Below are 24,884 nucleotides of genomic sequence, written 5' to 3' on the forward strand. Positions count from 1 at the left end.
ACAATTCAGGATTATCAGTGAAAGAGAATCAGGATATCTCTCTGTTTGGCAACACCATAACCATAACCCCCCACACATCTCTATGTTTGGTAACACCATTAACTCCCCATGTGATTCCATTCCACAAATCAAATTTCCATTTCCAAGTGCTTCACTGAATCACAATGTTCAAGTATTCACAAATCCTCAATATTACATCTCTACCGTTGATTTGCCATTCATGATTTGATATCTTCGGCTCTTCAACATATATATCCCTGCAATAGACGACCTGGATGGGAAGATGTTTAGATTTTGAGGTTTATCATGAGTTTGGTTTTGAAAATTTGAATTGTTCTTTTTATATAGGGTATATCTATACCAAAAATTAAATCGATCTAATAATTATAACATATTCAATTTATCACATTTGTCATAAAAAAAAAACATTTTTTTAAAATTGAATAAGTTATTACAATTATTAAATCAACTAATTTTTTTATATAAATGATATATTTAAAAATTTTGATAAAACAAACAATTGAAATTATCAAAATAAGATGAATAATGGGTCTTACATATCCGAACAACACCCACACACACCAGATCATGGACCAAATTAAGTAACTAAAAACATGCGAATGAATGAAATGAGCTGTCTACGGTTTCAATAGTGTATATGGTAAGCATGACATTAATGCCAATCCTCACTTGTCCAATGCCATTAAAATTAGCTTCCTATCTTCTCTCTCATTCCAATCAAACGGTCCACCTTCATGATGCCATTCCCAATCGTCACATTTCTTGCTGATGATCCAGACAAATATTATGATCAACGGCTGAGACAAGACCATGTGAGTAGTGCAGACACATAACAGATACATACATATACATCTATACATATAGAGAGAGAAAGAGGAGAGAGAGGCGGTTAGTATTCTGGTGAGTATATAATCACAATCACTAGCCATTACAAGTAGTATCAGTGTAGCTCCAGTGATTGTTGTCTCTGTTACAAACATTTGCTACAATGGCCAAGGTATGAGTGTCAGTGTTTTCTGCTTGGTTCCCAAGAAAAAAACAATAAAGTATGAAAATAAACCAAAGCAAATTTTCCTGTTACTGGTATTGAGAAAAGTTTGACTCACCTATTCTATACCAGACATTCGTTTTTGGGGGGGTTGTTGAGCGAAAATTCATTCAATAATGGAAATCATTTTCTCTTCACTTTCCTTGGGTTTCTCGGAAACCATACGGAGCTCGTGTTTCACTCACTCTGTTTCTGAGAAACTTGGAATGATTTGATTTTGAGCGCTGTTTTCATTTTGTGCAGAAAAAGAACGAGAACAATCAGGGGCCAACACAAGAACAAGCAGAGAATCAACCAGAACAAAACAATAATGAAGAAATCAACGCCAAGAACACTAACGAAGAGAACAAAGAAAACAATCCGAATCCAAAGGGAGTGATTGTGTTGGGAGTCTACATGCATTGCCAGGGATGTGCTGATAAGATCGTCAAGTACTTGAGAGGCTTCGACGGTACTTTTTCCCATCAATTTTCAATTTCTCTCTCTCTCTCTCTCTCTCTCTCTCTCTCTCTCTCGATCAATTTGTTAAGAGATTTGTGTTGTGTTGGTTGTTGACGATGTTCAGGTGTTGAACAAATCGAGACTAATATGAAGAATCACACAGTGACAGTGAAGGGGAAAAAGGCGGATCCGAAGAAGATTCTGGAGAGGCTTCGAAAGAAATCCAACAAACATGTCAAACTCATCTCCCCCATTCTCAAAGAGAAGAAAGAAGAAAACAAGGAAGCGAAGAAACAAGAGGTTTAATTCGAATTTCATTACATAAATTTGTATATATATATATATATATATATCTGTTCTTGGTTCTGAAATAAAATTTTTGAGAGTTTGATTGATAATGCAGGTGCAGCCAAAGGTAGTTGAAGTCGTGTTGAAGATTTACATGCACTGTGAAGGTTGTTCAGAGGATATCAAGTACCGCATTCACAAGATGCAGGGTATATTTTCGGCTTAACATTGATTTTATTTGTTCTATGTGTTGTTGATGTCACTTCAATTTCAATTCTATTTCAACTTCAATTACCCAAATCTGTGTGATCTCATCCTATTCACTAGCTGTTTTTATTCTATGTTAATGTATGGTTAGAATTTGATTGCTAATTTACTTCTCCCTTAGAAAGAATATATATATATATATATATATGATTAGACGTCTATTTTCAATCATTGATCATATAGTCACATTTGATCCTAAGTAACACTGTTCTATAATATAACTGAATATTCATTTTAGTTGTAATCAGAGTCAGTCACCATAATGGAATTTATAATCCACATTCTATTGGGATATAAGTTAACCAAATACTACAATGAGTTGCAATCAGTTTTGATTTCAAAATTTGTTGATTCATTCCACCATTATATTGGTCCCTAACCAAATATTACCTAGTATATAACTAGTATTGATTTGGACCATCATTTCCATTCCATTTCAACTTCTTTTATTTCTTTTTATTATTATTATCATTTTTAATTTTGTTTGTGAAATTTTTTACTGTACACATTGTAAAAAGATGCATACTATGCACCACTATTTTCAATCATTGATTATAATCACATCATGCTTCATTTGGGGACTAAGCCCTCGTTTGGGAACAGGCTAATTTAGTAACTTTTTGGCTTTTTGGCTAAAAAGGTAGGTAAAAAAAACTTGTATGTTTGAGATGACTTTTTGACTAATTACGAAAAGATGTGCAAAAAGTAGAGAGAAAAGAGAATCTTTGACTTTTTTGTATGAGTTGTTGACTTTTTGGCTAATTTAGTAATTTTTTGGCTAATTGGCTAAAATAGCCTCTTGCCAAACGAGGCCTTAGTATTTTAGTCAAAAAATCAAAAATTCACTATAAGTTATCAAATCATTCTCTTTATTTTTTTACATATCTTTTTTAAAAAGCTAAAAAAATTACTTAAATAGTCTGCACATCACAGTGGTGTGAGTTAAACTAATGACATTTTAAGTCATAACCAAATATCACTTTAATTGTAACCAAAATCACTATAATTGAGTTTGTAACTCACACCACTTTGTAATATAACTAAAATATTATAATGGATCATAATCAATTTTGATTCGACAATTGTTGGCCCTCCACTGCATTGACCTGTAATCAAATAGCACAATTATAGTCAGAACCAATACCAATTTAGATTATAACATGCATATACACTACACACTAAAAGGAAGATTTTGTATTGTAGCATAACTCTTTTTCTGTCCACCTCCAAATGCCCCATCTACTCTAATTTATTGTGTGCGTGTGTTATTTATTTATTTATTTTTAATTATTTTAAGTTAATGATCTGTTCTGCTTATTTTTGTATACCATGGGTTACTGAGGTATATCTTAAGAAAAGTGAGAAAAATGATTTGGATTTGTTAATTTTGTGCACGTCAGGTGTGATGACTGTGGATACAGATATGAATAACTCCCAAGTGACTGTGAAGGGAATGTTTGAACCGAATAAGCTGGTCGAGTACATCAACAAAAGGGCAGGCAAACATGCTGTGATTATGAAGCAAACACTGTCTGAGAAGAAGAAAGATGATGAAAACAAGGGTGGTAAAAAAGAGCAAAAAGAAAAAGATGGGGAGAAAATCGATCTGAAGGATTACTATCAGATTTATCCTCCCGGGTTAGTGTATGCTCCCCAGCTCTTCAGCGATGAGAATCCAAATGCTTGTTCAGTCATGTAGATAGAAAAAAAATTGGCTTACTGACAGGGGTGGAGGCAGAAATTCAGTGAAGAGAGAGTACAAATTAATTATAATATAAGTTTTTTTTTTTCATAATAAACAACAATGAGATATTACTAAACGTAAATATTAAGAGTTTATTTGGACAGATGTGAATTTAAATTGAAGGATTTGAGGTTAAACTTTATATAAATATTGTGGAGGAACTATTTTAGGTGGATTGAAAAATTAAAAAAAAAGATACGTTAAGATAGAAATAATATATTTTAGTAGAGAAATTTTATAAAACACACTGCAAAAAAAAAATGTCTATCATATGTCGCAGTTATGATCTTTGTGGTATTTAGTTATGACACGTTATAGTGTTGACTATAACTTAGTTACAACTTCTTATGGTATTGTTATTTTGGTAATGATTGAAGAGGTATTTGATTATACATCAAGTAATGATTCGTAATGACTCATTCTGATATTATGACTTATTGTAATTTTTTTTTTCTTTTTGTCATAATTGAAGATGTGTTGTTTGGTTATAATTTATACAGTCCCGCTGCATACCCCCAGTGGGGGTCGCGCCCCCAGTGACGTGGCTCGCCCCCACTGGCTGAAAACTCAAAAAAAAAAAAAAAAAAAAAAAACAGTTTTTTTTTTGGGCCAATCTCGGAGTGACACCTCACTGGGGGTCGACCCCCAGTGGGGGTAGGAAGCATTTTTCTAATTTATATATGTTATTTTAGTTATGAATAAAAATAATTTGGCTATGAAAATTTATAATATCAATACCATAAAGTAATAACTAATATATGGTACGCCCCTTTTGGAGATATATAATAGAATGACTTATTTTAGTAACTTCATTGTAATTAAAAAAAAAATTATAATAGAGGGAGCATTTTAATTTGAGAAAAAGGATATTATTATAATTTTATATAAGATATATATGATATAATATATATATATATATATATGATATAATATATATATATATATATATAGGGGTACCAATATAACTATCAAAACTTGAGGAGGGACACGTGCCCTCTTTGGACATACACTGTCTCTGCCCCTGCCTACTGAATATGAGGCTAGGCCTCGTTTGGGAACAGGTTTTTTTAGTAATTTTTTGATTTTTTGATTAAAATATGATGTAAAAAAAATTAGTATGTTTGGGATGACTTTTTGACTTTTTACGAAAAGCTGTGCAAAAAAGTAGAGAAAAAACAGAATCTTTTGATTTTTTGGTACAGATTATTGATTTTTTAGCTTTTTTTAATAACTTTTTGACTTTTTAACTAAGCCGATCACTTCTCAAACGAGGCCTAAAGTTCTAGAATTGAAAATTATCATTATATATATATATATATTTTTTTTTTGTTTCTTATTTTGAATTGTGTCACTTTGATTCAATTTTGGAGTTTTTGTTTGTCTATACAAGCTTGTACATATTTGAATCGTGAATGTTTTTAAGCTTAAATGAGATTGAACATTTACAATTGGCAACAATACTTTAAAATTTTGACTGTCATTTGTCCTACAAGTTCTATTTGTAATTTTTTTTTTTGGCTTTATCACTGAATGCTTTTCACGTGAAGTTCAACAAGTTGAGTTTAAATGTATGTAAATAGTCTCTCTACCTTGAAAAACTATAGTCAAGTTTTCAAGTCTCAACTTCCCATATTGTATTATTTCTTCCACCCCCGCCGCCGGGGGGGGGGGGGGGTTTGGATATTGCGTATGTCTATCACGTATAAAAAAAATAAATAAATTATCAAAAGTATTGCGCCAATTCTAATGAAATTATACATTTGTAGAGAACGTAATACTAAAATTAATTTGCATTTGTATGCAAACATAATAATAAAATTAATTTGAGTTGTGTTTATTAGATAATAAAATATATATATATATATATATATATTATATTGCAATATGATTTAATTTGAATAATGAAAAAAAAATCAATAATGTATAAAATTTATATTTATTATATAATATATATTAAAAATAAAATTTAGATTGATTATATTGTTCGAATTATTAGAACCCCTATCTTGTTCCTTTAGAAATTTGCTTCAAACCAACAAATTTTAGTTCAATACTTGACTAAATTTAACATTACAATATATAGTATTAAAAAATTTCAAAATAAATTGGATTTGTTGGAGTTGAGTGGGTCCAAATTCTACCCTATTTAATCAAGTTTTTCCCTTAGTTTATCTAAATAAAAAAAATATATTTTTTATTTATACAAAAATCAATCACAAAACTTGACAATCGTCTTACTTTGGACTCACAAAAAATGAGATTTATCTCATATGAAAGATCTGCATAGACTTTGGACTTATGTTCTAATTGATTTGTGATCTTAATTTTATTTATTTATTTATTTTTAAATGCAAAAATAACATCAATGGGGGAGTTAAGGAAAGTATTTGGGACCATACATAGAGTTGATGGGGCCCATGAATCTTATACCACATTCCAAGTTGAAATCAAGAATTGCATACGAAATGGCCGGCCATCTAAAAGGGCCTTTAAATTGGCCTATTGCGGCTGCAGTTGGGTTAAGCACGTTTTTGAAATCCATTGATCTAATCGTCCAAGATTTTGTGATCACAATTATCCGCAACACACTTTTTTTTTTTTTTTTCACTTTCAATTATAATTAATTAATACTCTTTCTCTCCATTTTCAATCTCATTAATTTTATCAAAACATGTTCATATGTTTTCCTCAAACCAATCATAGAAAATAATTTTAGAAGAGAGCCAAACACCTAATTTTGAGTGAATTAAATTTTAAATTAAATGTCACAATAAAAAAAAAAAAAAAAAAAGAGTTTGATATAAAGGTAAATTTTTTCTTCATTTACATATGTGTTTTAGAGGAAAAAAATTAAGTCCGGTACTTTGCAATGAATTGGAAAAATTATTCTATACCAAAGGATATGGTCACATAGTATTTGAATTCGAATGTAATTGGTGAACAAAATGAGACCAACAAATTTGTGTTGATAATTGAAAAGATTGTAAGCGATAATAACAATGATTAATTTAATATATGAATCATATAATGTTGTTGGCTTTTTGGCTTTCGAAGGTGATTATTGTAATTATGAGTGTGCCAGCAAGGATCAATCAGTCTTTACAAAAAATTAATTGCCAACCAGTTATCAGACGATTGTGTTTTAGTTCTTTCAGCCTCAATGAAGAGGACTTTTACTAGTGGCTTGATTTAGGAGAATTAAGCAGATGACAATCAAATGAAGAGCAATTAAAGCATTTTATTAAAATGAAAACTTACAATGATCCAATTCAGCCTCGTAGAGGTTTACAGCAATAATCTACTTGAAACTACTCTTATGAACGAAGTGCAGTGCAGGAATTAAAGTACAGAAATGTACAGAACATGAAATGTAAAAACTGGAATGAAAATGAAGTAGAATAAAACTGATTTTTTTGGATCTGAGTCTGGGATTTTTTCTGGGGCCTTCTCATCTATTTATACTTCTCAAGGATGACCATTGAACTGCACTTTCAACCGTCGAATTGCTCCTCCATGATTGCTGATCATGTTGCCTTATAATTAGCTCCACTATGCCATCACTTACAGTTAGGCTTCCCTCCTAATTTTGAATTCAAGTGTGAGTAACCGTTGAAGCCACATCACTTTGCATTTTTTTGTTGATTCAGTACTACGCAGATCTTATGCAAACCAATATTAACTGTCACGTGTATGATCACGATCGAAGATTTGAGTTGTCTTTCCGTTTTACCCTCAATCTGCCACGCGTTGAATTGTAATTGGCTTATACAAAATATGTAGCCAACATTAGCCCCCGCACTAATATACCCAATACTTGGTGATATTAGTGAATCGAGGTCTTTCATCCACGTTTTAGAATGTGCATGGGCTTTATATTTTTAGAAACACAACCGTCATTCATTGATGAGCATTTGCATTAACTCCCCTTTGATCCCTTAAACATGCCCACTATCTCAATATTCGAAAAGTCCAATTCAATGGAGAAACAGACATTTTCTTATCTCGATCAAGCATATGAAGAGTTGTTTGAATAAACCGTTCGTCCTCGAAAGAATCTTCATGAATTGATTAGCCACCTTTACCCACCTTCCTATATTCAAGTCATAGAAGCTTTCGCAAATTATCAACCTTTGGATTATGAACATACTGTCCATAATCCCTTGATTCAGAAATTTGCACATATGGACATGTAAAGCTCTTCTTCTAATTCACAATCTTCTACATGGGACGAGGTCGTGGCTTCTTCTTCTTCTAGAGCTTCTGGTTGGAGAAGCTGGTCGGAGCCTGAGGCGTGTGAATTGAGGGAGCGAGTTAATCACCACTTTGTCGAGTTCACTGATCCTTTAGAGTTCCCTTCCTATGCGCAAAGCTCAGTGGTCTATCCTTACGTTCCCATCGATCGTTGCCGTAGTTTAGAGAACAATCTACTTGTAGCATGGTACACATCATCCATGCCTACAAAGATAGTACGAGCTACTCTTCGCCCAGAAGAAGCACAGGGGTATAACCCATCATTTTTAGCCAAGATAGCGAAGCTTCATCCTTCTGACTGGCTTGATTGTGTTAATGTCCCTCGGTTCCCTCCTTCCTTCGAAATGGAAGTCTCTATACCTCCTCCTCCGCAAAAACTTTCCTGGATAGAGAGATTGAATCTTGCCCTCTCTGCGGAGAAAGTTTTATCTCCTTACAAGCCTTCACCTCCTCCTACTCCAGCTCAACAAAAGCAAGGCCAACTTCTGCTTGCGGCCTTTTTTCACTTGCTTTTCAATGTTCTTGAGGACGATGTTCCTCTCAAGAACCTTTGATGGACTTGTGATATTCTGACTCGGGGTCATATCCTCAACCCCATCGCTCAAGCAGAACTCCACATGTTTTTGGACCAACTCGCATTGCTTCTCCATTGGCACCGGACTTCTTTGGCCACTACCCAATCTTTGGACCAGATTTCATCCCTCCGAGTTCATACTCAGTACGAAGCAGAGAACCTCGTCAAGGAATACAACGATTTCAAGAATAAAGACTCTGCGTACTGGGATGACAAGGACTAAAAGAGATAGCGTTCAAAATAAAAGCTGAAGAGCTTTTTTATCAAATGAGAGTGCATCAACTCCAGCAACCAAGCTTGGAACAAATAGAGGATAGAATAAAAAAAGAACAAAAATTTATTAACCATAGCTGGACTAAATTCCATGATCTCGTTATTTATTTTATGAACTGGAATTTGTACCTAAAGAGGAACTTTTAATGTAATTGCTTTTGTTTTAATACATATAAGTCTTTTCTCTTTGTTTGGTATGGTTCGAATTTATCTCTGTTTGCCTTCATAAGCAAATTTAGTTCTTCGAACTAACCAATCTCATCCTTCGAATTTGGGTTCAATCAAACACTATAAAACCAACATGAATTTTCTAATTTATGGAATACGGTTGACAACTTTTGCTGATTTCTATTTAGGATCAGTGCTTCGAATTTTAACAACTATGCCCTTTAAAGCTTGTTTTAGTCATGTCCAATATATGGTCATATGGTTAGCACGATCAATCAGTTTTAAATTGACCCTTTTTGCTTCGAACAACAGTTCATACTTTCAAAAATATGGAAGATCCTCTCAAGGGCTGCATTGTTTTAATCTGAGAAACAATCTATTCTTCATACTATCAAACCAACTCTTGGTTTTGATACTTAGAACAACAATTCTCATCCTTAAGGGATCTCAAGGTTTGTTTCGAAAGATACTACTCTGACAAAGAAACCTAAAACGGGTCTTTAAACCCCTTCGAAGTAAACAAATACTTGAACATTTTTACATCCTTAGGTGTGGAATGTGCTTCGAAGCAGGCTTTCAACATTCGAAGCCGTTTGTCATTTCACTCTGGCACTAAAAACTGGCTTCGAAGCCAAATATTTTATTTCGAAGCTGACAGTAACATTTGGGGTGTGTTTTTCCCTCCAAAAGTATCAATATTGAAGGAAACTCTTCGTATCTGTACTTTTAGTACTTCTCTACGAATTACACGATATATTTCTTAGATACAAAGGTTTTTAGAACCCTTTTATTTCGTATTCTGAATTCACTCGTTTGCTCAACACACAAACCCTTCCCCTCTATTAACCCTCTCTCCCTTGCTACTTGCCATCAATGGATTCTTCTTCTCTGAAAGTACCAACTGGCGATCGTGCAAGCCCAACAATGGCTTTGAAGAGATGTATTGAGGAAGAGATCACCAAGCTTACAGCTGATGGGTCAAGTTCCATAGACGGATGCCTCTTTGTTCCTCACCAAAGCGATAAACAAGAATATGTCCTAGGTCCCATCTTTTGAGAAGCTCCTGCTCAACTTCAAGCTTTATACCCTCGCTTGGAGGACCACTTTCTTCTCTATGAATGGGGGCTTGACTGGGGGAATTGGAGAATGACCCGTCCTCACCGTTGCTGGCCGACATTGAGAGCTGAGTGGGAAGAATGGTATGACAGAATTGTTCCTACAAGAGAAGATGACCTACAAGAGCTCTGTATTCTTGACGCCCTTCGTCTTTCTAGGTTTATCATTCCTCAAGACCCTTTTTTGATTCCTACTGCGCTTTGCTTTTGGAACATGGCTTTTAATTTTTTTCAGTTTCAGTATGGCATGATGGCCCCCACCGTTCTTGATATCTGCCATTTCCTAGGGCTTTCACCTCTTGGTACTCCTTTTACACCCAGCTACCCGGACCTTTCTGTTAAGTTTTCCCTTCCACCCTTAAATTCCTCCTATAGCGACTTTGTAAAGGCTGAAAACAAAAGGGTAGGCCCTGTGAGAGATAGAGAACTTTTTTCCTTTTATTTTATATTGGTTGTGCAAATTTCTCTTTTGTACATCATCTCAATGGATTATGCATAAATTCGCCCCACTTGCGAAGGCCCTTGTCTTGAAGAAACGCATAGCCTTGGCCCCATATCTCTTTGGCCATATTTATAGAGCTTGCTCCCAATTTTGTGAGAAACCTCTTGACATCAACCAAGGAGGTCCCCTTTGGGTGCTCCAACTCTAGCTCTTTGCTTACTTCACTGATTTGCATCCCAAATGCTTGAAATTCCTTGTTCAGGATCCTAGCACTTATGGGGAGAAATATGCTAGAATTGTTCTTTATCCTGCCTCCTTTGCCTAACCTCAACTTTTTTCATCAGCTTCCTATTTCTCCATCTGCCTCCTTCTTTTGCCCCTTTGATGCCAACAAAGGAGCTACTTGGCTGCAAACATTTTTGGCTGATAAAGAGTGTTCCACCACACCACACAAAGATGTGTGGACTTCTATTTTGTTACCGAGGGAGCTGTTCATTGGTACTCTAAACCCTCGAGCTTATAAGTGTATATCTGAGGTATACTGCCCTTCTCAGTTTGCCAGACAATTTTGGTTTACTCAGGGGATTCCCATTCCACTTTGCAGCCTCTCGAATGTCCATCTTACGGCCAAAGACCTGAGAATACCCAAATCAAAACTAGAGGCGGCAACATTTAAACTGTTGAAAGAATTGAGTGAGTTCAAATTTGTCCTCTTTCTTCCCTCTGGCTTGGCTTTGAAAAGATTTCAAAACTAGTGGACAACCAATATAGAAGTGCGCCTATCAGTACACCCTCATGATTTGCTGATAGGGCTAGGAGTACCTTCTAAGGCTAAACCAGCAACAGTTGAGAACATTCCCTCCCTTTCTATAGCTGCCCAAACTGTTCTTGTAGCCTCACTCACTCCAACTAGAGTTACCAAAGCTGCTTCGAAAAAGGGTAAGTATTTTCAGGTTCCTTTTCTTTTAGACTCTTTTGTTTGTTTCCTTTACACTCATACCTCTTGGTGCAGGGTATCCACAAGAAGGATCTCCTAAAAGAGCTGAAACTCTAGCTGCTCTCAAAGACAAGCAACAGCAGAAAAAGAAAAGGAAGCTAATACTCACTCCTGAAGAATCTGAATCTCGGACTGAAGAGAGAAAGATTGAGAAAGAACAAGAAATACCATTACAAAAAACAAAGAGAAAAAATGTGGCTGTCTCTCATTCTGATTTGGTCGAAGACCCTACTTATGAGACAGCTGCCAAGGCAGTGGAAAATGAACTTACTCCTGAAGAGCCTGAATTCCAGATTGAAGAGAGAGAGATTGAGAAGGAGCAGGACATACCATTACCGAGAAGAAAGAGAAAGAAGATGACTGTCTCTCATTTTGATTTGGTTAAAGACCCTACTCATGAGGCGGCTGCCAAAGCAGTAGAGGAGGAACATTCCAGAGAAATAATTATTTTTCAAAGAGCTGAGAAGAGGCGGCAGCAGGAACTATTAAGAGATGAAGTTGCTGCTACTGATGCAATCCAAAGGGAAATTGCAAGAAGGCAACACATTGCTGAGCACTATTCCATTCGTCGCTCTCCCATGATTGCTATCACTTCTGAAACAAGTAATTTCTTTCATGCCTCCATTCTTTTCTTGTCAAATTCTTGGTATTGAGACTTGACATTACTTTATACTTTTTCTTTGCAGCAACAACTACTGAGCCTATTCTTCCAATAAAGACTCCCTCAGTTTCGGTTGAAGTTGATCGATTGCAACATGTGAAGTCTATTCAGATAATACTCCCACTTCCTAGGCCTACATTCTCTATACCCTCATTGAGGCCAAGTATTCCTGCTCCTTTCTCTTTTGGCTTAATTCCATATCTCCTTCATTTGACTTTTGATTGATCTCAATTTAATTCTCTTTCGAGCCTTGCTTTTCCTCCTCCTCCTAAGGAACTTCCAGCTGCTGCTCCATCTCTGATGATAGTTGATTCCCCTATAGAGGGTGCTGGCAGCTCTCCAACTCATAGTCTATTATCTCTGCCTAGTTCCAGCCCCTCTTCCCTTGACCTACTGGTGGCTAGAACTATAGAAACTGCTGAAGATGCTCCACTCATTTCTCCTATCCCTATGCAGTCCTTTGTGCCTTCCACCAAAGCTCTTTCTGCACCCTTTATGTCCACGGATAAGGTAAACATCTTTGAAACTAGACTAGCTAGTCTCTTGGACATACCTTCCACCTCTCCAATAGCTAATGATGAGATTGAGCCATTAGTTCTGGCTGATTCCTTGCTAGCAATTTTTGAGAGCTCTTCCATCAGTAGTAAGACTTCTCCGTCTCTGATAACCTTGGACAGTTGTTTAGAGCTGTTGACATCCTTTTCAAAGATCCCTTTTGAGGCCTTACAGAGGCCTATAATAAGAAATGGCTTCCTTCAGTGCTGCAAAATCATTGAGCAATCCGGCATGACTGTCTTAAGTCATTTATTTCAGGCAGCAACCACTATTGACTTTTACATCAACATTTGCCATGCTGCCAAGGCTGTAGAGGAGAAATTGGTTAGAGATCGGAGCTTTGTTTCCAAAATACATACTGAAATATCAGAGCTAAAGGAACAACATTCCTCTGTCTCCCACTTTCGAACTCAACTACTGGAGAAGAAAGCTCAACTTGAGGAGGAGCTATCCGCAGTTAACCAGGCCTTAATCCGAACTGACACCAAGTTGCAGGTTACCAATCAAGGACTGGCCGACCGAAAGCAGGAAATAATCACAACCATCTAGTTGTTCTCATCATTGAAGAATAGAACATCCATTGTAAAAGAACAACTGAGACATTGTACTGATTTTTGGGCCAATTTATGGCAGAATGTATTCAACTCTTTATGAAAAGAATGTATTCAACTCTTTATGAAAAGCAAATTCTTATTCATCATTTGAATATTCTTATGTTCTTTTACTTAACACTTATTCGATTCCTTGTGTTTCCCATATGGTTGGAAAATAAGGCTTCAAGTATCTGCCATTAATCTTTTTGAGATGTACATATCCATTCAAATTTCTCAAATGGTATGCTCCAAAAGACAGGACTCTATGAACTTGATATGGTCCTTCCCAATTAGGTGACCATTTACCAAACTTATGGCTCTTACTCCCTATCGAGAATATTGTTTTCCATACCAAATCACCTTCATCAAAGCCAATGTGTTTGACTTTCTTATCATAGTTTTTGGCTGCTTTCTTCTTTTGGAAAAGAATGCTATTTAATGTCAGAATTCTAGCTTCATCTATACTTTCTAACTCCAAGCACATACTCTGATGGTAATGCTCAAGATCTAACTGGTCTTGGCATCTTACCTTCAAAGACTCAACATTAATTTCCACAGGTAACACTGCATCATGCCCATATACTAAGGCATCAGGAGTGACTCATGTGCTTAACCTTGGAGAAGTTCTATAAGGCCACAAAACATCCAACAACAAGTTATGCCAATCCCTTGGATTGTCTTCCACAACTTTTTGTATTCCCTTTTTTAAAGACTTATTAGATGATTCAGCTTGACCATTGGCTTGTGCATAATAGGGGGTGGAATTAACAAGGCTAATTCCAAATTCTGCCACAAAAGACTTCACCATTTTCCCATTAAATACAGTTCCATTATCAACAGTTATAGTTTGTAGGATGCCAAATCTATGGATTAAATCCTTAATGAATCCCATAACTTCAATTTAGTCTACAGCTTTGTATGGCTTAGCTTCAGTCCACTTAGTGAAGTAATCAGTGGCCACTAAGATAAAACAATGATGCTTCGAAGAGGGTGGGTGTATTTTTCCCATCATGTCCATAGCCCATCCTCTAAATGGCCAAGGCTTCACAACTGCATGCAGGTCAATTATGGGCGCGTGCCTTATTACGTTATGCTTTTGGCATGCCTGGTAACCTCTTGCATACTCTATGCAGTCTTTAAGGATAGCTGGCCAATAGTAGGAATGCCTTCGAAGCAACCATCTCATCTTCACACCAGGCTGATGAGCACCACAGATGCCTTCATGAACTTCAGCCATAGCTGCCAATGCTTCCTTTGGACCTAAACATTCCAACAATAACCCATCTCCCCCTCTTTTGTAGAGAGCATTCTCATACACTATGTATTGCATAGATTGCAATTTAGTTTTTCTACTAGCTTTCGAAGTTGGGCCAGTCAGATACTGCATTATTAAATACCTCTAATCATGCTCTTGTAAGTCATTATGATTGACTTTCAGGACCACATTCCTTTTAATCAAGGGTAGTATTACTTTCTAATATGTTGTCTGGCTTATATCTCTTCCAGTATTATCCCTTCTCTTGAAATTCGAAACTTCCTGAGCTACATCATTAGCTTTATTATTCAAGAATCTTGGGACATAAGTTACATTTGCTATCTGAAATTGAGAAAGCAGATGTAATGCAACAACATAGTATAGCAACATGCTTATACTTTGACATTTGAAAATCCCTTTCACCTGGTTAACTACCAATTGAGAATCTCCAAATATGTCAACTGCATGAGCTTGTAATCCAATAAGTATTTCCAGTCCCATTATTAAGGCTTCATATTCAGCTTGATTATTGGAACAAGTAATTTCATCCACTCTGAAACCATGCGTGGTTTCTACTCCTTGTGGTGACTTGATTACTATACCAATTCCAGTTAAACCATTGGCTTTTGATCCATCGAACGACATTTGCCATGGTTCAACACTAGCCATACCAAGTTCCATTATCTCTTGGCTTTCTGTTTGACATGGATGGTCTGCCAAAAAATTAGCTAAAACTTGTCCTTTTACTGCCTTTTGGAGAACATATTCTAGATAAAATTCTGACAAAGCTAGTATCCATTTGTCAATTCTTCCCCTCAACATGGATCTAGATAACATATACTTAACCAGATCTGTGGTTGCAATTACCAAGACAGTTATAGGCAAAAGATAATATCGTAATTTCATTGCAGCAAAATACAATGTAAGGCACAGCTTTTCTACAACTGAATATTTACATTCACAAGAATTTAGAAACCTACTAAGGTAATAAACAGCTTGTTCTTTGCCTTCTTCATTATCTTGGGATAAGAAAACTCCCAATGAATCTTCTGCTGCAGCTATGTACAACTTCAAGGGCTTATCACCCTTTGGTGGCATCAGCACTGGAGGGTTGGCCAAGTAGGCTTTGATTCCTTCGAAAGCAGTTTGATACCCTGCTGTCCACACAAACTCCTCTTCATTTTTAGCCTTAACAAGGAAGAAAATACTTTAGTTTTCCCTGCAATATTAGAAATGAGTCTTCGAAGAAAATTAACATGTCCAAGGAACTTTTGTAATTCTTTCTTACTTGATAGAGGCCTGGTTTCAATGATAGCTTTAGCTTTATTCTGGTCAATCTGTATTCTTTTCTTGTGTACTACATAACCCAAGAAGTTTCTAGATGATACACCAAAAGCACATTTAAGATAATTGAGTTTCAACTTAAACTTTTTCACTCTTTCAAAAGCTGCTTCTAAGTGAAACAGATGCTCCTCCATGGATTGGGATTTTACTACAATGTCATCAATATAACACTCTAAATACCCTCTAATGAGGTCATGAAAGATAGTGTTCATAGCCCTATGATATGTAGGCCCAGTATTCTTTAGGCCAAATGGCATTTTAACCCATTCGAAGGTGCCAATATTCCCAGGACATCTGAATGCTGTCTTGTGGACATCCTCCTCTGCAATGCAAATTTGGTTATAACCAGAGTGCCCATCCATCATTGATAAAATTTGATGTCCTGCTGAACTATCTACCAACAAATCTACTATAGGCATAGGATACTCATTTTTTGGAGTTGCTAGATTCAAGTTTCTGAAATCGATGCATACCCTCATTTTATCATTCTTCTTAACTACAGGTACAATATTAGATAGCCATTCAACATATCTGGCTGTCCTAATAAAGCCTGCCTTTAGGAGTCTAAGAATTTCTTCCTTAACTTTCTGAATCACTTCTGGACTCATTCTCCTTGGTTTTTGCTTGTGTGGCTTGAAATTAGGTCTCATAGGGAGCCTATGTTCCACTAATGACCTATCCAATCCTGGTAGTTTATTATAAGACCACACAAAATAATCTTTATACTTCTTAAAAACAACCAACAACTGGTCCCTATCAAGAGTATTTAACCAAGCACTTATATAGGTGGGCTGTTGTATAGAACCTTCCCCTAAATTTACCTCATCCAAGGGGTCTTGTATCTGAGAACTTACTGATGCTCTTTCTTCGATCCCTTCTGACTTCGAAGCAATCTCCTTGCTTTGTTTTGTTCCCAGCTTCTTCGATTCAACATCTCCATCCTCCTCCTCATAGACAGAGTCTGTCCACAAGGCTTCTTCCTCCTGTATCTCTTGGATTTTTGTTTCAATGTCCAAAGCACAATATTTATCTAAAACCAAAAATCTAACCTGTTGCAGTTCCTTCTTACAGCCAACTATCATGGCTTCTTTCTCTTGCTTTTGCACTTTCTGGATTGTATATCCATTGATGAAAACTTAATTAAAGCCAGAGATTTGGCCACCTGAGTTCCATCTCTTTGCCTACAGCCAGGCATCATTGTCATCTTTAACGACAAACTCTTCATCAGCACTTTTCTGGACTAAATGCTTCAGGTGTGCTAATTCCTCTTCAGCCGTCACTTCGGCTGATCCATCAGGTTTTCTCAGTATACTGAGCGGTGCTACTCCTTCAGTATACAATTTAGTCTCAGCAAAATCTACACAGGCTATGAAGGGTTGAGGATCTGCATTGATTTCCTTTGTCTCTCCATTGCACAAAGTCATCATGATTTTCTAATGTAAAGAGGAAGGCACACATTTGTTAGTGTAAATCCAATCTCTTCCACGTAAAACATTATACTTAGCATTGCTATCGATAACGAAGAATGTTGTCATGCAGTCCCTGGTTCCCACACTCAGGTTGATGGGTAAAATACCTTAGGCCATCTATTTATCTCCAACAAAGACAGCAATGGTTGTGCTAGTTGGGATTAGTCTGGGGTTCTTCTTTCCTAGTTTCTTTAACGAAGATTTTGGAAGCAAGTTTACTGCTGCCCCATTATCCACCAGTACCCGATTCATCTGTACTCCATCAAAGAAAGCCTTGACATACAAAGGCTTGACATGCTGAGTCATGGACATTGTAGGGTATTCAAAAGGGTATGAGAGGTTAATACTGACCTCTTCCTCACTTTCCTCTTCAGTTTCCATTAGTGTGGCCGATTCAGATTCGTCTTGTATCATACTCACTAGCGAGTCTTCACTGGAAATCGAGATTGGGTCAATCTCCTGACCTTGGTTGTCATCTTCAGCTTGAAACTCCTGTGGTAAAATGAACACCATATTCACCGATACCGGAGGGAATGAGCTAAATTGGATGACTGGCTGTACCTGCTCCATTTCCTGGCTGACTTGTTCAACTACTTCAGAAATATCTTCCATGCTGCATTCTGACACTTCAGTACCAATAGCTATTTTCGAATGGACTGTCTCTACTAGTTTTTCAACCAAAAAAATTTGTTTAGCCATGAAGGCTTCAAACATTTCTTCCTCCACCATTTCTTTTCTTTGGCCTAGGCCGACTTCTTCCTCTATTTCACTGTCACTCTCCATCAGGGCCTTTTCCAATCTTGTCAAATTGGTCCTTTCTTTGGCTTTTAGTTCAGAGTAAACTTTGGCCAATTGTTCTCTGCTGCAACTGCTTTTGTCTTGAAGAGTTGATTTTGGATCATGATTTAGCTTTGAATTTTCTTCCCTTTCTGCTTGGCTTTTTGGTTAGACCAATGAAAAACACTCTCCACTTTCTTTCAGGTCCTTCTGGTACTGTGTGTACCTTCGTTGGATCTTCCTTCTTTGGGACCTAGAAATCACTGGGACCATGTTTGGTTCTTTTGTTTTCGGATGCTTAAGCAATACCCAATTGTTTGGAGCCACCAAAGGAGGTTTGACCATCTTGTCTTGGTTTCCAACAACATTTCTTTGGGTAGACATCTCCCTAGGTTTGTTCTGCATGACAAACCAATCTGGAACTCCAGGTACCCACGAACTTACTGATCCAGCTGTTGAACTGTTTTCCTCCTCCTTCGAAGCCATCTTCGAAGCTGGCTGTGAAGGCCACTACGTGGCCCTGACTCCTTGCTTTGGGCCTAACTCAGGCCTTCGATGAAGGTGGCCACTTTCTGTCCTGCGTGAGGCTGGTCTAGGAGGCCAATCTCTGGCTTTGACCCCATAAACTGAACCCTTCTCTGGTCTCCTTTCATGATAACCGCTCTCCATTCTATAATGATTAGGTGATCTGGACTCATACAAAGGCCTCTTGCCTTTAGAATACATTCTAGCGGCCGTTGGCTCAACCATTAATGGCTGCTGTCTACTACTAGTTGGATATGGCCTTTTGTTGTAAGCACCGGTTGGTTTAGGACGCCTCTGCACATCCTTGTAATATTGCTTCCCATTAATCGGAAGCCCTTTCAACCACTTGTAGCTCAGCCTGCATCTGGGACACATTCTTTGCATAACAGCTGCCTCCAAAGAATCGTCATCCAGTGCTTCTTCATCAAAGTGTTCCCTCTGGTCTGAGAAACTTTTACCAATAACTGGTAGATTTTCAGTGTCTTTCTTGACAGTTGTCTGGCTGGCAACATGCATCTGCACATTGACTTTTTCTAATTTTTTAAAGGACAAGTTCTGGAGGTTTGGCACAACAACATTGGCTGCCACTTCTCTGATTTCTGGGAACGGATTAGTGTCAATTCCCATGGCCTTTTCTGTTTTAGTTGGGAATTTTATATTCCCCTTTCGAATCTGCTCTTGGATCCTGTCTCGAAAAACAATGCAGTTTTTAGTTGAGTGAGACCAAGAATTATGCCATTTACAGTACACTTTTCCTTTAAGTTCCTCTAAGACGGAATTTTGACTCCTTTTGGTAACTTCAGGAAATTTACAGCAAGCAAACGATCAAAAATGTCATCTGCCTTTGTTAAATCAAAAGAGTATTTCCTATGAATGTCTTTCTTTTTAAACTGCTGGTCAATTGTTGTGTCCTTATGAATTAATGCCTCACAGATCACAGGTTATTTCCTCACAATCTCTGTTGCATTAATCTCATAATTAGGATCTCTATAATATGTCTTGTATGATGCATTATTTCGATCTTGTTCTTCCTCTAGTAATGCTTCATACCTAGACACCTTATAAGTTAGTTCAACCAAGTCTCTAAACTCAGTTGAGTCAAACTTCTTTCGAAGCCTAAACTCTAAGCTATTTTGAGCCAATCTCACGAATTCTGGCTCTGGTAGGATGACCCTATATTTGTTTCGTGCTCTTTTAAATCTGACAATAAATTGAGCAGCCTTTTCATCAGGCCTTTGGCTTAACCTTGCCAAATCTGCTATGGACACTTTTGGCTCCTTTTGGAAGAATTGGGCATGAAATGCCTTTTCTATTTGTTGCCAAGTCTGAATGGAGCCAGGCGTAAGGTTAATATACCATACGAAGGCTGCCCCTATAAGAGAATTTGGGAACTATCTTAACAATCTTAGCGATTCTGGTATTCCCTGTTGTTGTTTAACTGTAATCCGGACTCGGTCCCGTAGATTTGTTGTTGTCTTATCCTCATTTCTATCCCTTACTCTTTGTTTTAGAGTTTTGGGCTGTGTTGGGCAAGTTGGGAATAAGTTGGTTGTGTTTTAAAACTTAAAATTTTGCCCAGGTTTTGGTCTCTCCGGTCGAGCGGCTCTTTGACGCTCGAGCGGCAGTTTGGACGCTCGAGCGTGAATTTTCTTCTCTCAGCATTTTGGTCGTCTGCAGAAAATTTTGGGAGGGTGCATCCGGCCCTCGAACAGATCTTTGGATGCTCGAGCATGAACCTGCATCTGACGCTCGAGCGGGGTGTTGTACGCTTGAGCAGACATGTTTTATATCAGTCCGTGAAATCACTTTTTGAATCACTTTTCACTTTTATTTTCTCTCTCTTACTTTCCCAAAACCGATTTTTGAGAGCTCCTCACTCTAAAACCTAACTTCTCTCTAGGGTTTGATCTAGTAGGAGTGTTTTCCTCACCTTGGGCCTTTGTAAGAAGTGTGTTGATCGTCGAGGGCTTCATTTTGATCTAAGAAATTTAGGATTTGGAGCACTTCCGAGTTTTGCTCTTCTTCTCCTTGGGTTCTACATTTGAGGTAAGGATTTTCTTGTTCTTTTTCAATACTTCGTCTATAGATAGACATGTGGTAGTTTTGTATTGCATGAAAATCATATCCACGTTGGATTTGTTTGAAATCATGAGAAGGAACCTAGGGTTGGTTGTTTGAAAATGGTTATTTTATCATTGATGGCTGTTTTGGACTAATTGGAGTGTAAATTAGCATGTTATAGTTGAAAGAAGAAAAAGCCCCAAATTATATTTTGATTTGGTAAATTAAAATGGAGGGTAGTTAACCTATGTTGTAAATCTCTATTGTTAATGTGAGTTGGGTGAAGGTGTTAATGCCTAAGGGGTTAACTTTGGCTTTGGAATGGTTTTGAAATGAATGTAGTGGGCTAATGTGAGTTATGGCTTTATTATCACCGGAATTGGTTTTGTGGAAACAAAAGGGATGGAGTTGGTTTTGTTAAAACAAAAGGAAATGGAATTTGTTTTGTGAAATGAGAAAAGTTCTCCGACATAAGTATGAAAATTGGATTGTTGTTTCTTGAGTGTTAAATACACACACATGGGGGTTGTATCTTTAACTACCGTGTTAGTGTTGTTATTGGGTTTATGGTCTCATAGTAATTGAGTCTTTAATAGACATACTAAATACTTGCATCTAGAGGTTTTTTTCCTTGGTCATCGGTGGAGGATGACATGGTTGTGTTGAATTGTCGTGTATGCATTATACCATTGTTGATTGAACATTGTATGTGAGGAAGTGCTGAGATACATTGTATATGTATACTTGCTCGGGGGAAATTATTTATGTGTTCATATACTTTAACACATTGCTTGTATCTTGATGGTTTATGTATATGTGTTATACATGTTAGTTATGCCCTGTTGTATTTTGGTTGGTGGTGTTATACCTTGCGCTAAAAATCAGAGATACCGTGACCTTCCAGCTAGCGCTTGGAGAACTGACTGCGCTGAGAATCTAAGGTACCACACCCTTCCAGCTAGCGCCTGGTAAACTGGTATGTTGTTGTGAGAGGTGTATCTTTGGCTTACTACGCACATAACTAGTAGAGCAAAGTTTTGTTGTTGTTGTTCCATTGTATCTGAGGAAATCATGAATTTGGTTGGTTACAGTCTCGGAGAGCCAAGTTACTTCATTGGTTGATTGTATACATGTTAGTAAGTTGTTATCTCCCTTTTTATAAAAGTATGCATGTATCGTTATGATTGTATTGGGAACGAACCAAAATGTCAATTTGCCATTTGGAAAATGGAAGAGAGTAATGGGCTTAGTGAGATTATTTCCTAAGTAATTGTTAATGTTGTGAAGGATTAGAGTTAATGAAAGAAAAAGGAATGATGGATCGCTTATAGCGTTGAATGAAATGGCTGTTTTCGAGAAAGTTCATACTTATGTATATTTTGTATAAACTGTAACATTACTATTCTAGTATGAGATTGGGCATTCATGATCATAGCTATCTGTAAGTTGTTATTGTTAAGGGCCATGTTGAGATCCCTACTGGACTATATGTTCATCCCACGTTGTTAAATTTTTTTCAAGTGTTGAGCTGAATGTGCTGCAATATTTGGATCTTCTTATTTGTTGGCCACGGGGCCTCTCTTGTATTGGCGGAATGCCATATGTGTAAAAGGGTTGCACCTTTCTTCTTGATTCGTTAATGATGTAAGTGCAAGGGCAATTTATTTATTTTACTCATGTTGTACTTACTTGTATATGAATAAGAGCAATGTTATCCACTTCTACGAGTTGAATACACGAGTTTATTTCCGCATGTTATCTCTGAAATGGAATTAAGTAAATGAAATTGGTAATACTTCGAGTAATAAAAAGTGGGGCGTAACAAATCTTAACTTCATGTAATCATTATTGGTAAATTCACCACATTGAGTAGCAAACCTAGCAACATGCTCCACTGTTGACTGGTTTCCATTCCCATAAAAAAGGGCAAAGTCTGGTATCCTGAATCCTCTTGGATATTCATGTACCCTATCCACCCATTCTGGATATGGTTTCCTGTACACAGGAGTTTGAACCCCCCGAGTCATTAGTCCACACATTTCTCTAACAATATCAGCAATTTGGTCCCTAAGGACCATATTTTGTGCCTGTTGAACCACTACTGGAGGAACAAACACAGGATTTGGTGGACAACCTTGTGCTTGTGGTCCTCTTGGCCCATAAGGTGGTATGTTTAGGACTGGTTGTCCCTATGGTGCCAGTTTCTGTTGGGGGTGTGGGTAACCCCTTTGAGCCTGTCCTGCGAAAGGTGCTAGAATAGGTGTTGTGTCTCTTCCATTTGTAGGAAAACCTTCCAATCCCCGCGGGTATAAATTCGAATAAGGGATTAGTGAACCCCCTTGTGCCAGGTATGGCTTCGAACATGGGATTTGGAACCATTCTTATGCCATTTTCTTGTCTTGGGCTAGATCCACCAATTTGTATGGCTTCACTGTTAAATGCTGAGGCATTTTGACCTGCTATAGGCCTCGAAATAGGTTCATACCAAGATTGAGGTGATGGTTTTTCATGGTTTTGACTACTAGTTTGACCATTAGAATGTCCATTAATTTGCACAGGCTGTTTATCTCTAGCCAATCTTTGCTGAGGGACACTTGAAACTTTCTCCATATGTCTTGTATTTGTTGGTTAATGGGTATTCATTCGATCCAAAAAGGATGTTGCCCATCTCTCCATTGTGTTCATTAACTGTTGTCCCATGGCATCTACTAGGCCTCCCCACGGATTCATTGGCTGAGTAAATGGAACAGTGGATGGTCCAATTCCTTGGCCTCGTCCAATATTATGAACATGTAGTACTTGTTCCGAAGTACTGGTCTGTTCGATCATAGGTTCTGATAAAATTGGTGTTTCTACAGGATGTGTTATCACATTATCATCTGGATTAGGTATTTCTATCTCTCCTTCCACGCATTATTCCAAGCGTTCATTTTCTCATTGTCTCCTACGTCTAGCCATTTCAATTAGTCCCACCAGGCGTGCCAAAAATATATGTTGGCTTTTTGGCTTTCGAAGGCGATTATTATAATTATGAGCTTACCAGCAAGGATTATCAATCCTTACAGAAAATTAATTGCCAACCAATTATCAGACGATTGTGTTTTAGTTCTTTCAACCTCAATGAAGAGGACTTTTACTGGTGGCTTGATTTAGGAGAATTAAGCAGATGACAATCAAATGAAGAGCAATTGAAGCATTTCATTAAAATGAAAACTTACAATGATCCAATTTAGCATTGTAGAGGTTTACAGTAACAATCTACTTGAAACTACTCCTATGAACGAAGTGCAGTGCATGAATTAAAGTACAAAAATGTAAAGAACAGGAAATGTAAAAACGGGAAAGAAAATGAAGTAGAATAAAACTTGTTTTTTTGGATCTGAGTCTGGAGTTTTTTCTGGGGCCTTCTCTGCTATTTATACTTCTCAAGGATGACCATTGAATTGCACTTTCAACCGTCGAATTGCTCCTCCATGATTGCTGATCATGTTGCCTTATAATTAGCTCCACTATGCCATCACTTGCAGTTAGGCTTCCCTTTTAATTTTGAATTCAAATGTGAGTAACCGTTGAAATCACATCACTTTGCGGGTTGGTTTGGGAAGTGGGTTGGCTTTTTTGGCTATTTTAGCCTGGGCTAAAAAGCTTGGTTTGGGAATGACTTTTTGGCTTTTTTGACTTTTTTTGTGAGAGAATAGTGTAATGATTATAGGTTGGACGTAATATTTTGTTTGTTGTGGTTAAAATAGCCTATTTTGTCTTTTGTGGTTATTTTAGCTAGAAATCTTCTTCCCAAATGGACCCGTACGCAGATCTTATGCAAACCAATATTAACTACCACACGTATGATCACGATCGAAGATTTGAGTTGTCTTCCCGTTTTACCCTCAATCTACCACGCGTTGAATTGTAATTGACTTATACAAAATATGTAGCCAACAAATACTCATAATTTTTACATAGTTTGGGAGAGTAGTCAATTTGCATTGTACCATTACTGTTACAGCTTCCTATT

At 37.1% G+C, this 24,884-nt stretch overlaps 1 protein-coding gene across 1 annotated transcript; it reads left to right on the forward strand.

Moving 5' to 3' along the window:
• The first annotated feature begins 1,130 nt into the window (after window positions 1-1,130).
• Window positions 1,131-3,937, forward strand: LOC114321231 (heavy metal-associated isoprenylated plant protein 8). Its single transcript, XM_028268415.2, has 4 exons — window positions 1,131-1,520; window positions 1,635-1,810; window positions 1,914-2,007; window positions 3,466-3,937. The coding sequence occupies exons 1-4, from the start codon at window positions 1,466-1,468 to the stop codon at window positions 3,762-3,764; spliced, it is 624 nt and encodes a 207-aa protein (XP_028124216.1). The 5' UTR covers window positions 1,131-1,465; the 3' UTR covers window positions 3,765-3,937.
• Window positions 3,938-24,884: the final 20,947 nt, after the last annotated feature.

Source organism: Camellia sinensis, chromosome 10 (genome assembly GCF_055761805.1).
Source record: "Camellia sinensis isolate YWXY chromosome 10, ASM5576180v1, whole genome shotgun sequence".
Taxonomy (NCBI): domain Eukaryota; kingdom Viridiplantae; phylum Streptophyta; class Magnoliopsida; order Ericales; family Theaceae; genus Camellia; species Camellia sinensis.